Below are 14,021 nucleotides of genomic sequence, written 5' to 3' on the forward strand. Positions count from 1 at the left end.
AGTTAGCAATATATGTCTTGTGCAACTGATAGATTTAGTGTGTGTTTTGAAAAATAGTTGAAAGTAAGAGGCCCAGGATATATATATATTTGCATGTGCGTATTTCCACTTTTAATCTATTGTGGCTAAATTTGAATTATTTTTTAGTTTGTTAGTTTATTTTTATTTATTTGGTAATCATAAAATTAATTTGTATGCATCAGAAATTTGTTTATTTTTCTGTTGTTATTATATCATTTTCCAGGAAAAAAAGGCATTGAATATTCATAAACAAGCTTAGTAAGTGCCTAAGACAATTCCGTGTACTGCTTTAAGCAAAGTTTGTAGTATCTCCCTGAGCATTTTTCTTTTTTTTTCTTTTCTTTTTTGCGGAGCTGGGGACCGAACCCACGGCCTTGCACTTGCTAGGCAAGCGCTCTACCGCTGAGCCAAATCCCCAGCCCCTGACCATGGGTTTTTTAACTTTTAGATTACTTTCAGTTATAACCATTCACCAGAGTGAAGGTATAGCTAACTCACCGTGAAGAGGGAATAGGGATGTGGGCATAGGACGTGAGAGCCGCAGCCCAGACACCAGTATCCAGGATGCTGCACCGTTAGAGAAAGCTCAGTCTTGAGCTAGGGACATTTGCAACAGAAAAGAACCCAAGCATAGCAGCTTCCCCAGGGGGCTTTAATTAGACGATGAGGATCAGACAAGTTTAGAGGTGAATGATGTTCTACATCTTGGTAAAACAGACATATTTACACCAGTACTGCAAAGGTCCTTCCTGGGACATCCTGTGGTTCAGATTAGAACTGAGAATGGGTCCTTTTGCCTGTGATCCTAGTACCTGGTTGGTTGAGGTAGGCATATTCTAAGTCTGAGGCCAACCTGGGCTAGGCCAGGACACTTGGCTCAAAAACAAAACAATACAATACAAAACAAAACAAAACAAAGCAAAACAAAACAAAACAAAACAGCAAAGCATTTTCAATGAAACAAAAGCTGGCAACATTACTTATGGGCCTGATTTCTTAAGGCCTGTGATTTCATAGTCACAATAAATTCAGAGATTGCTTTTATATGGTTACATTTTAAATTGCTTACAGATTGTCCTATAGAAAGTGAACGTCTTTTAATTTGCTGAGGTGTAGATTCAGCTCTCTCTTGCTAGTGAAAATCATTTCTTCGCTTATTGATAAATGACGATCGTTTTAAAGGGAAGTTGAAGGGCGGACACTAGTGACGAGCAGGGAGCTCTGGACAGTGTTTGTGTCTGTCGTGTGGTTAGTCGAATGCCGCACCTTCTGTCATTACACAGACTCCACGAAGGGAGCAGGGGTGCCGGTCTGTAGATAACGTGCCATAGCTGTGGCTCTCAGCGAGTGACTGTGCTTGAGGGACTCTGAGGGATTTCTATTGGGACAGAAGTGCAGGGACAAGCATGGGTCTAAATGAGTCATGAGCAGAAAAAAGAGACCACAGAAAGCTCTCTCTAGAAACAAAGAAAAATAAGTTCCTATAATGGAAAGAGAACAGACACATAAGAACAGATCACCCCTCCTACCCTGACCCGCACCATCCAGTTTTGCCTTCTCAGATGTGACAATGTTTTTAGTGAGGTTATTTTAAAATTTCATTGACATCTTTCTAGTCTTTAATCTTGACATCATTTAGCACTTTTAAAGCATATCTATTTGAACCAGGGACTTTTCATTATAATCTAAAGGAAGAACTTGTTCAACGTGACTTAATATGGTGTTTGGTTTTCGGTGGAGTATACATATAAGTAATTTTCATTTAAGTCACTGGGAGACAAGATCTATCTTATCCCACTTTTAAGGTAAATCTAATGAAAGTTTATTCTTCGTTTTAGGCAAGAGTTCAACACTGCGTCTGTTCTGTGGCCAGTGACCACTCTGTAGGGCTGCTAAGTCTGCGAGAGAAAAAATGCATCATGCTGGCGTCTCGTCACCTGTTCCCTATTCAGGTGATCAAGTGGAGGCCTTCTGACGACTACCTGGTGGTGGGGTGCACGGACGGCTCTGTGTGTGTCTGGCAGATGGACACTGGTAAGAGTGGATGTGGAGAGGGAGTAGGGTCAGAAGAATGTATTTCATTTCCTGGAAATAGGTCTTTATATGAAAATCAAGCCCGGGGATGTACAGAGTTTCCGTGTATATTTCTTTTACTGTCCTCTGTAATACTGCTTTGGTCCATGATGGCAAATGTAGCATCCTTGTATTTGTTATATTGTGTTTGACCTTGTAGATGGTTCAACGGTCTTTAAAGACATGCGGTTGAGGGTGATGTGCCCATGGGGACGGTAGGCAGTGATGCCCACATTGTTTATGGGTGGCAAGCAAGGTGAGGGGGACAGCTGTGCCTCATGTTAAAAAATTGTGGGAAAAGAAAACCAGCTTTTATTTGAACAGCAGAGAAGTGAAGCTGGCCAGGTAATTTTAGGAGCTAAATTGAAATGGACATTGTAGGCTTTAGAGAAAACATGTGAGATTTCAGTTTTCAGTTTTATGTATGGGTTTGGTTTAGAATAAATATTGCTCGGCTGGAAAGCGCAGGGACCGATAGATGTTCACACGCAGATCAATACAGCTTTTACTAGGAATATTTCGGCAGGTGACTTAATGCTGTAGCTTATGTTTTTATCAAGCATATTTGATCATACTTTTGCAATTTTAAGTAATATGTATGAAAGTTTTTACTCCTCTTCTGTCTGCTCTCCACAACCATTTTGAAGTCGATTGGACAGGTACTCTTGCTTGTACTGCTACAGAGCAGGGATAAGTAGACATCTTCAGCAGTCTTCACCAGAGGGAGCATTTGTGAAATCTAACAGACTTCTTTTGCATTTAACTCTGTGTTCTGCTTTATACCATAAGAGATATTAATATTTTCTGTTCTACTTTAAAAGCACTAAAGATTAAAGGAGAAGAAAGGAGACTGAAGCCACGTAGCTTTGTGGTAAACATCACCACTGTGACATTTATTTCTGACCTATTTTTGGGTGTTTTTAAGGGAGGAATTGCTTTGGGTGGAGCGATGGCACAGCTGTAAAGAGCACACACTGCTCTTGCAGTGGGTTCTTGTTAGATTACTCGCACTCCCGTGGGCAGCTCCCAGCCTGCTGGAACTTCCACTGCAGGGGCATGACTACCTCCTTGGGCTTTGCAGGCACTCTCACTCACATGCAGATAGCCACCCCAAGCCATACACATTGTTTTAAAAATATGTGAGAAAGAAGCAAGACTTGGTTTTTCTGGGAGTCTGCCAAGAGATACCAAGACAGAGTGTCTCCTGTTCCCCTACAAAACCTTAACTAGTTCCTATATCAATGTTCTCTATGATAAGCATCGGTGAACCTCAGGATACAGAACTTAAAATATCATCAGCTTCCATCATAGCATTTGAGGATTTTACAGGAGATGGAACTCAACAGCTTAATGCACTAGGAAGGGATAGCAATAAGAATGGAGCCATCTCTAAGAAAAGATAAGCTCATGGTTGACTACAATGACAAAGACAACTCAGGACAGATAAAGGAGAATAGTGCCAAGGCAGTGACATAGATGTAATCTTCAAGATCAGAGCAAATCAAGATCTCCTCAAATTAAAAAAAGACATACCCATCCAGATAAGAGGCAGGGAGGAAAGGCCAGAATTGACTGACATCATGCATCAAATGGACTTCACAGATTATCTACAGAATATTCCACCTAAAACCCCAAAGAGTATGATGCTCTGTTATGCTTGCAGATAGGAGCGTGCTGTCCTCTGGGAGGCTCCACCCATCCGCTGACTCAGACAGATACAGACACCCATAGCCAAACAGTGGAGGAGCGTGGGGACTGTTATGGAAGATTAGAAGGAAGGATTGTGGGCCCCGAAGGGGATAGGGACTACATGGGAAGACCAACAGTCAACTAACCTGGACCCTTGTGGCTCTCAGAGTCTGAACCTCCAACAAAAGAACATACATGGGCTGCACCTAGGCCTCCCTGCTCATATGCAGTAGATGTGCAGCTTGACCTTCATGGGTGTCCTGAACAACTGGGGTGGGACCTGTCCCAAAGCTGTTGCCTATGAATGGGATATGTTCTTCTAGCTGCCTCTTCCGGCCTCAGTGGGAGAGGCTGCCTAGCCTTGCAGAGGCTTGAAGTGCCAGGTAGGGGAGTCCCCATCAGCTTAAAGGAGAAGGGGAGGGGAAGGGAGGAAAGGTTGTGGGATAGGGTGATTTGGAGGATGCAGTGAGCAGCATGTAAAGTGAATAAGTATAAAAGAAGTCCACCTCTACCCATTGGCCAGTGGGAGCTTCTCAAGAATAAACTGAATGCACGGACAGAAAACAAATCTTAACAGATTCAGAAAGAATGAAATAGTTCTGGTAGCCTGTTTGACAATAGTGCCACAAAGCTTAAAATTAACAGCAAAGAAATCACTAGTAAGTACAGAAACTCCCTGAGATGAAACAAATCATTACTGAATGATGAATGGGTCAATGAAATAAAAAAAGAAATAAAAGTTCCTGGAACTAAATGACAATGTAAACACAATATGAAAAACCCCTGGGACACATTAAAACCAGTCCTGTAAGGGAAACTCCAGCTGTAAGTGCCTGCGGTAGGAAGTCAGAAAGTACACACATAAGGAGCTTGATGGTGTCACTCAAGAACTTCAAACAGGAACAAACCAAACCCAAATCCAGAACATGACAAGAAATGATAAAAAAGCAGAGCAGAAATCATTGAAATATATAATACAAAGAATCGTATATAAGCAATAAAAAACAATACAAAGAAGCAACAAATCCAAGATAAACAAGATCATCAGACCTTTTACACACCAGTGAAGCTCAGACTACTATAAAGAAATAATTTAAAAATCTGCTCTATTAAATTGAAAAATATAATTGAAATAGATTAATTTCTGGATTCATCAGACCACCAAACTTAAACCAAGAAGAGATGAACAATTTAAACAGACCGACCGTGAGTGAAGAGACTGAAACATGCAGAAAAAGCCTTCTAGATAACAACAGCTCAGGCACAAACAGATTCACAGCAGAATCCTGCTAGACTGTCTAAAATCCTCAGTCAGTTCTCACAAACTAGTTACATCCATGCCCAAAGATTACTCACTGTCGCCAAGGATGGTTCAACACACACCTTAGTAAATGCAGTAAATCACATGGCTTAGTGACAAAATTACACGATCATTTTAAAAGTTGCAAGGGAGAGTCCTTGATAAAATCCAGTTTGTCTTCATAGTAAAAGTCCTTGAAGAAACATATTTCAACCTAGTTAAGAACACACATACACACACACACACAATAAAACCAGAGCCAACATAACCCTTAATGATGAAAAGCTTCAAGCAATCCCTATGCATTTGAAGAGAAAAAAATGCCACTTATGTGTGACTCTGGGGGCGTCTAACCTAAAGTCAAGCAGCGGAGCTGGTTTTTATGCAAACAGGGAAGCATCCAGTCCATATGAGAAGAGTTAGTTTGAGCATCTCCCTAAACACTATGAGGACAGCTGAGGTAGCTCTTTGGACTTTAAATACATTTCATACATCAAATCCTGCCTGAATCTGATTTATGGAGCTTCATTTTTTATTGATATGATAAATAAATAAATTTAATAAATAAATAATGTCAATACCTTCATGATGTACCTTCCTGACTCTGGAGGCCTGTATATCACTAGCTGCAGCTTGAACATCAGGAGAAGGAAAAGCATGTATCTCCCATCACAACTGAAATCCAAAGCAATTGTGATTTCTCTGTCTTTACTTATTGGCCTTCCACCCCACCCCCTGGATTTGCAAGAACTCTCCTTTAAGCTGTTAACTATGTGGGTCTCATCAATCAACAAATAGTTAACATAAACATTTTAGTGTGAGCAAAGCACCTTAAATTCTGTATGTCTTGTGTGGTTCCTAATTCTGGATTTGAGGAGGCATGTACAGATTTAAGTAAGGGTCTGAGGAGCTGTCCTAGCAGTTAAGGGCACTAACCTAAGAGTTCCCAGCACCCGCCTGGCAGCCTGTAACTCTGAACTCTACTTTCAGAGGTTCTCACACCCTCTTCTAGGCTCTGCAGGCACCAAGCATACATGTGGTGCATAGACACACATACATGCAGGCAAAACATTCATGCGAATAAGAATAGTTTAGTCTTAGAGATGTTTAATATACAGTTGAAAAGCTGCTAACTAGAAGTAAGGAAAAAGTAAAACAGAAAAAGAGAAACTGATAAAATAATCTGGTAGTATGAAAAGTGAGGACAAAGTCCAAGTTATACAGGAAGAAGTTTGTGTTCTAACTTAAGAAATACATAAACCGGGCCTTGGGCACACCTTTAATTCCAGCACTGGGAAGCAGAGGCAGGTGGATCCTTGGGTTTGAGGCCAGCCTGGTCTATAGGTTAATTGCTATGACAGCCAAGGCTACACAGAAACTCTGTCCTGAAATACCAATCAACCAACCAATCAATCAGTAAATAAACAAGATATAGAAGGGAAGACCAGATGAGGTGCTTTGTAGTAGCTGTGGGTAGAAATAGTATTTGGTTTATAAACATATGGGAAACGTTAGAGTGGGGGAACTAAGAATCCAAAAGATCCTACAGTGGTGGGATACTTTTCTCCCAGCCCTAGTGCGTAGGAGGTGCAGGATTTGCTAACCAACAGTGAAGAAGAAATTTTTGCACACTGAGATACAACATTTCCATTCTTGTTCTGTGGATGTTTTTTTGAAAAGAAAAGCTTCAGAAATTATTGAAGGAGAAAATGGACCCATTTTAGTGAGAGTTTTTGTTGTTTCAATGTTGATAGAAGACAAAGAAAGGTGAGGTCATTGAGTTTGGTGTTTATGAAGAATGTGAAGGTAATAGACCAGTTCAGGAAGCCTCCTGGGAACCAGGATGGGAAAGCCTGACAGAGGTTCTTAAAGCCTTAACTCTGAATCTGAGTTTAGTGGGAAGGTTTGTGACGCCTTCGGGGAGAGCAATATTTGTGGCGTCTACACGGAAGATTGGTGTAAAGCAGAAGTGCAAGGTACTGTTTGTGGGTAAACACTGATAAGACATTCCTACAAAAATGTTATACCATATTTTCTGTACCTAAACAAACAAATGGAAAGTGGATTGTACTGTGTAACCCACATGGGACGCTGCCTTGCAGGTGCGCTGGACCGCTGTGCAATGGGGATAACAGCCGTGGAGATTCTCAATGCTTGTGACGAAGCTGTCCCTGCAGCAGTGGACTCACTCAGTCACCCAGCAGTCAACCTGAAGCAAGCCATGACACGGCGGAGTCTCGCCGCCCTTAAAAACATGGCCCACCACAAGCTGCAAACCCTTGCAACTAACCTTTTGGCTTCTGAGGCCTCTGACAAGGTGAGCTCTGTATGCATCTTCGTAGTCCGTGGGTGCCATGGAAGCTTGTTTATGAAGTAGCCTTTTCGAGTCCTGAGCATTCCGTCAAAGAGAAGGATTTTTTTTTTTTTTTGCCATTCAAAATCTTAAACTTATTTTTACTGAACTAAATGATGTTGGTTTGACATTATAAAAACACTTTTGTTTTAATCTTTTGCAATCCAGACACTGGCTGGCAGGAGGATGTCCTACTAATGAGCACCGGCAGAGCCAGGCATTTAACTGGCCCCCCCATCCTTCATTTTGTAGAGCTAAGCTGCTGTTTATTCTGTGGCTCTCTTACTCTTGATTTCCATTGTTTTCATAATGGCTAAACTTGTGTATAAAACTGAAGGGGTTGAAGGCTTAGGTGTACACTGACAGTTATCCATGAATCAAGGGCTGTCGGTCGTGGATGCGATACTGCCGACTGACTGCCCCACTGACCCACCTCCTCTGATTGGCAGTAATACCTCCCTTTGATCATCCTTCCTTTCCCCGAGACATTAATGTTTTATCGGCTCTGTTGGAGTATATTTCGTTAGCGGGACATAGGAAACCCTTCTGTGGTTTACCCCCTGCTTTCAGGCCTGCGCTGAAAGTCTGAGGAGAAGTCACAGCGTAAACGTGTTAGTTGCTGTGCTTGCCATTTCTTTCAAAGGCTCACGTACTCGGCCCAGGAAGTCATTGTTTCGTTATACAACGTGGCACGACTTCCACCTTTTACAAATGTGCAAAGCAGCGTATTAAAGAAAGCATGTGTCCATGGCGCTATCATTAAGAAATAAAAGTTATGTTCTTACATTTCTTGATGGTAGCTCCTAGAAGTACAAAGTTAGAAAAATCACTTTCTAACACATAGCTGGGAAATTCAAGGAAAATAAGCAGGGTAGTACTATTTATGAATGGCTTTAGTAAGTGTCAGGGTTGATTAGGCGGTTGTTTCAGTCTTGTGTGTCCCTCTTTTAATAGTGAATTTTATAGTGCAGTTAGTGACGAAGGCAGCTGATAGCTGTGGGGAGTAATTTTCGTCCACACGGAAGACGGTTATAGGAGGGGAAAGGCTTAGGAAGCTGAGGCTGCAGGAGGATAATAACTTCATGAAAAATGTATGTTGGCTGTACCATTAAGGATGTCTCTAACTGTTCGCACATGCTGCCACAGTCTCTGTGAGCTCATGTGTGCGTCGGCCCTGCTATCTGGAAGAGGCTGTTTGGTTGGTGTCATCACGACCTCTGGCTCTTCTTCCACATAGATCCTTAAACCTTGTCGGGGGGGGGGGGTTGATCAAAGCATTCCTTTTAGGACTGAGATCTCTAGGGTGTCTGACTGTCTTCATACTGTCTGTTTGTAGGTCTTTTTGTTAGTTAGGATATACTCAAGAAGAAGCTTCTCTGATCAGGGGCAAGCCATGAACTGACCTGTGGACATAGCATATGTAGTTAGGAGTCATTTTGTTGGTATGTTTAGTTAGCAGAATAACACTAGTAGGTTTCCCCCAGGGCCTAGCCTTCTCTGGTCTCAGTTTCTGGCCTCATTAATTGTCTGGTGTGAGTTCCATCGCATGTCTGGTCTTGCAGGCGAGTGCCTGTTGTAGGTCACAGGGTTCACAGCTTGGTGAGATGAATGATTGCTCCTATCCTCTATCATAGAGGACACTATCATAGTGCAATGGATGCTAGTCAGTAGGGGTAGAGCTTCTAGTTGGGCACCAACTGATTTCTCCATGTTCAGTGATGTAAGTGGTATCTTCAGCGACAAGGACTTACCTTCAGGGTGTCGGAGGTAACCAGTCATACTGGCGGTTGTCTGTAATGTCTTGAGGTGTGCTGTGGGGTCCCTTTGGTCAGTGACATAACAGGATGCAACTCATTCCTACTACTGAGGTTTTACTTCATATGATGCCTAGTTTATGCATTGCCTCCTGTGCTGTATGGTAACCCCATTTAAATTACATTTACATATGTTATAAATCTTAGGAGGCTTCTTCCAGAGTAGATTTCCATAATGGTCTTTCAAAAGGTTTCTAGTGTTAGTTACCCTCTCCATAGCCCCTCCTTTACACTGACCTCCCATCCCCGTTTCAATTTAATCCCCCAATTCTAATTTTTCCTTATCCATTTTATAACACTAATATTCTGTTTTCCCTTCCTTGGAGCAGCCCCTCATATCCTCTGATTCTTCTCAAGCTATTGAACTTTGATGATATTCTAAATAAAACACACATAATAAGATTAAAAGCTAACATCCACGAATGAGAGAAAATGTGCAATATTTGCCTTTCTGGGTCTGGGTTACATCACTCAGGATAATTGTTTCTAGTTCTATCCATTTACCTTAACAGTTAAAGAATATTACATTGTGCATATGTACCCTATTTTCGTTATTCATCATCAGTTGATGGATGTATAGGTCGCTTCCAGTGCCTGAGTAGAGCAGCAGTGAACCAGGTAAGAGGTATGTTGATTAGTTTTATGTCATGTTGACACAGCTAGAGTCTTTTTAAAGAGGGTCTCTTGTTTGAGAAAATGCCCCACCAGACTGGCTTGTGCACATGCCTCTAGGGTGTCCTTATGATTACTTAGTGATTAATGTGGGGGCACTGAGGGAGGTTGTTCCTGAGTTGTATAAGAAAGCAGGCTCAGTAAGCCATGGAGAGCAAGCCAATAAGCAGCCTACTGGCCTCTGCCTTAGTTCCTGCTTCTAGGTCTCTGCCTTGAGTTTTTGCTCTCAGTTCTTTTGATGATGTTCTATGATGTGGAAGTTTAAGCCAAACAAACCCTCTTTTTGGTCATGGTGTTTTATCAAAACAACAGAAAATCAGCCAAGACAGCAGGTATCTCTACCACTCGAGTTCTTTGAAACTCAGGAAAGGTTGTAGGCTCTCAGCTCCTTGAGGAGCCTCCCACATTGAGGAGCCATTTCACAGTGGCTCCACTGGCTACACTCCCCGCAGCAATGCTCCCTTTCAGAGAAGCTTCTCCAGCACCCGCTGCCTTGATGTGTTGATCTTGGCCATTCTTACTGGGGTAAGGTGAAAATTCAAAGTAGTTTTCATCTGTATTTCCCAAGTGACTAAGGATATTAAACTTTTAGGAAATGTTTTTCAGCTGTTTGTGTTTCCTATTTTGAGTTATATTTTAGTTATGTACCGTGTTTTAAAATTGGGTTGTTTTGCTGATATTCAATTGAGTTTTTTGTATATTTAAACCTCTTGTCACATACATAATTGATAAAGATTTTTTTTTCTAATTCTATAGGCTGCCACGTTGCTCAAATAATGATGTTCTGTGCTTTATGGAAGCTTTTTAGCCTCCTGAGGTACAGTTTAGTACTTGTTAGTCTTAATGCCTTTGCTATTCCTCTTCTTTTCAGAAAGTCCTTTCCTCTGACAATGAATTCAAGTGTGTCTGGTTTTATGCTGAGATCCTTCATCTGGAGTTGAATTTGTGCAGAGTGATAGATTTGTTTCTATTTTTATTCTTCTACATGCAGCTATTCAGTGTGACCGCACCGCTTGTTAAAGGTGCTGTATTCTTTTCAGTGAAGTTTTTGCTCCTTTGTGAAAAATCACGCATCCATAGTGTGCGGATTTACATTTAGGAACTCAGCTCTGTTCATCGATCACCGTGCCTGGTTTTATGTCTGCACCACAGTGGGTTTCCAGTAGCTCTGGGGTACAGTTTGAAATCTGGGATGGCAGCACCTCCAGCAGTTCGTGTATTGTTTTAGCTTACATTTTTGTTTGTTTGTTTTCCTATGAAGTTGAAGATTGTGTTTTCAATTTCTGTGAATAATTGAGTTGGAAATTTTGATGGGGGTGGGATCTGTAGATTGGTTCTGATAGGATGGCCATTTTGCATGGGGACTTGGATATTTTTGTCTTGTTTTTCCTTTTGTCTGTAGTAAAGTTCCTGGCAGGCATCAAGTGTTTTTTTTTTTTATTTTCAGTATTTAATGTAATATAACTATCTTACCTGTGACAATTATAACATGCCTGAGACACTCATGGAGAAGTTGGTTGGGAAGTGTAGATTGAGATCAGACTGTGAAGGAACTCGATTGTCATGCTGAAGGTTTAACAGGGAAGTCTGTGGTGTTGAACACTTTTCAAAGGTTTTGTTAACGAAAAGTTTGCCATGTTTAATGATATCTAGAGAATACTAATAAACGTTGTCATAGGGAAGCAGTAGGCTACCGTATTGATGCAGTGAGTGGTCATGAGGGTCAGAAATGGGATTAGGCAGTGAAGCTAAGGAAGGGCTGGTGTGTGTTCTCCAGTATAAGGTGAACAAACAGGTCTTCCCAGAAGAGAGCAGGACGGTTCTGACTCAGGATTATTCAGAGGCCGAGTGCTAATAATAGAACTAACTGTACAGTCTGTGGAGCAGTCCCTGAGGATGATTATAACAAGAAAGGGTTGCTTCGTCTAGGTGGCAGTGTGAACTGGGTGTGTGTTCTTAGGGACTTGTGATGCTGGTCATTTCCATTACCCCTGGCCAAAAAGGGGAGGGAGGGCACATGGATGTCTTCAGTTAACATTAAACCTGTGGTGACTGTCAGCACATGCAGCTTATATCAAACACATATCAAGAGTCTCAAGCATCCACGCTCTCTCAGTCCTGATTCACGTGTGGTTGTTTCCCATCTCAAAGCCTCCGAGCCACTCTCACGGCCCCTCTGTCTCTGGCCTCTCATTCTTCTCATAGCAGAGCTAGGCTGGCAAGTCTGCAGCTCTCTCTGTTCTCAGTATTCTCTCTCTCACTCGCTCTCTCGCTCTGCTTCTCTCACTATCTTTTTTCAAGTCTTTCCTGCTATTCTCTTTTGTCAAAGTTAGCCCTGGCCATGTCCAATCAATCTCCAATCTATCTCTGTCTCTCCCCCCACCTCTTGTTTGTGTGTCTGTCTCTCTCTCTTTCTGTCTCTCTCGTCCTCTCCCTTCCAGATGACTCTGTCTCTTTCTCTCTGTCTCTCTATCCCTGTTTTTCTCTGTGTCTCTTTGTCCCTGTTTCTCTCTGTGTCTCTCTGTCTTTCTGTCTTTCTCTGTCTGTCTGTCTCTCTACCTCTCTGACTCTGCTAGATGGCTTTCTCTCTCTGCCCCTCTCTTTGCCTCTCTGTCCCTGTCTCTCTCTCTTCTTCTCTTTTCCAGATGGTACTCTCTCTTGTGTTCTCTCTCTCTTGTGTTCTCTCTCTCTCTCTCTCTCTCTCTCTCTCTCTCTCTCTCTCTCTCTGTTCCTGTTTTTCTATATCTCTCTCTGTCTCTCTCCCTGTGTCTGTCTGTCTGTCTGTCTGTCTGTCTGTCTGTCACGCAGACCTTTCCCTTAACCATAGTATGGAGTGGTCATGCCAGCAGTTCTTTCCTGCCATGCCCCTACATATAATTTTCTCCTGCAAGCAAAACCACTTTTTAGTAAAAGTTTGCTCCCAGGGAATTTTCTTAACTGTGGGTTGTCTGGCAGTGTGCTCTGTTTCAAAATTTTGTAACTTGACTGCTGAGGGTCACCCAGGGCCTTATATATATCAGTTAAATACTTTTGAGTTATGTCCAAGTCTGTCTGTTTTAGAAGAATATTTTGCTGATTATATATTCATAGGTTGCTAGTTCTTTTGTTTTAGTATTTTGAATATCCTTTTAAATTTCTTTCCCCCCTACTCCCCCCGCCCCAGTCACTAGGAGGCCCTGACTGGTATCGAACTTGTCCTGTATCTAGTCCAATATCAAACTTTCAGTGGTCCTTTGCCTCTGCCTCTTAAGAGCTGAAACTTCAGGCATGCGTGATATTATATTCAATTTTTTGTTTGAGCAATTATATATTATTTATATTATTGTTCTTTAAGATAGGGCTTTTCTTTTTCCTATGTCTATTGACTATTGAAATATGTAGTGTTCTGGTTGTTTTTGTTCTCACTTTCCTGGGAGTGTCCAGAGTTTCCTGTGTCTGAGGCTCTCTCTCTTTCATTAGGTGACCTCATTAACTCGTTTGACTGGTGTCCATGTGATCTCTTTTGGAACCTTTTTATTTCTTTGTCGTTAGGCCTGCCTAGATCTGCAGTGATGCTCAGTACTCTTCAGGCCCTTGGAGCTAAGAACAGGATTTACATGTTTAAAGGATTTAAAGGGTTTAAAAAGGAAAGTTTGTGACAAACATTGCATCACCTGTAAAACCAGTGCCAAGTGTCACCATTCTTTGTCCCATCTGATGCTAATGATCACAAATAATAACAGCCATTATCTCATTTTGAAACAAGCCAGCAAGAGCTTTATGACACATCTTCTACTAAGATCAGTCTTAACAGCTTTCTTAGATGATAACCACATAAGTCATCTTTCTCTGATGACTGCTAAGGCTCGCCCAGGGACTTACACACGTTAGTTAGTGTGTAAGCTCTGCTTATGAGCTCTCGGGCCTTCCTGCCTCACCAGTCATGTGTGAAAGCATGCTCACGTTTCACACATGTATAAAGGAACACCTTTTGTAGGCTGAGGCATGTGCTCTTTTATGTGTGTATGAGTGCGTATCATATGTGCATGTTTTATAGGTTAGGGTAAAACACCTTTACATTTTTCAACTCAGGTCGTCAACATATTTTCTAGTTTGAAAC

General features: G+C 41.7%; 1 protein-coding gene across 2 annotated transcripts in view; it reads left to right on the forward strand.

Moving 5' to 3' along the window:
- Nucleotides 1-14,021, forward strand: part of Wdr7 (WD repeat domain 7) — a 282,598-nt gene that overhangs the window by 55,868 nt on the left and 212,709 nt on the right. For both annotated transcript variants that reach the window (NM_023975.2, NM_001395078.1), the window contains 2 exon segments: nt 1,860-2,055; nt 7,186-7,400. In NM_023975.2, the coding sequence (NP_076465.1) occupies nt 1,860-2,055; nt 7,186-7,400 (411 nt within the window).

The sequence above is a fragment of the Rattus norvegicus genome, chromosome 18, assembly GCF_021556685.1.
Source record: "Rattus norvegicus strain SHRSP/BbbUtx chromosome 18, alternate assembly SHRSP_T2T, whole genome shotgun sequence".
Taxonomy (NCBI): Eukaryota; Metazoa; Chordata; class Mammalia; order Rodentia; family Muridae; genus Rattus; species Rattus norvegicus.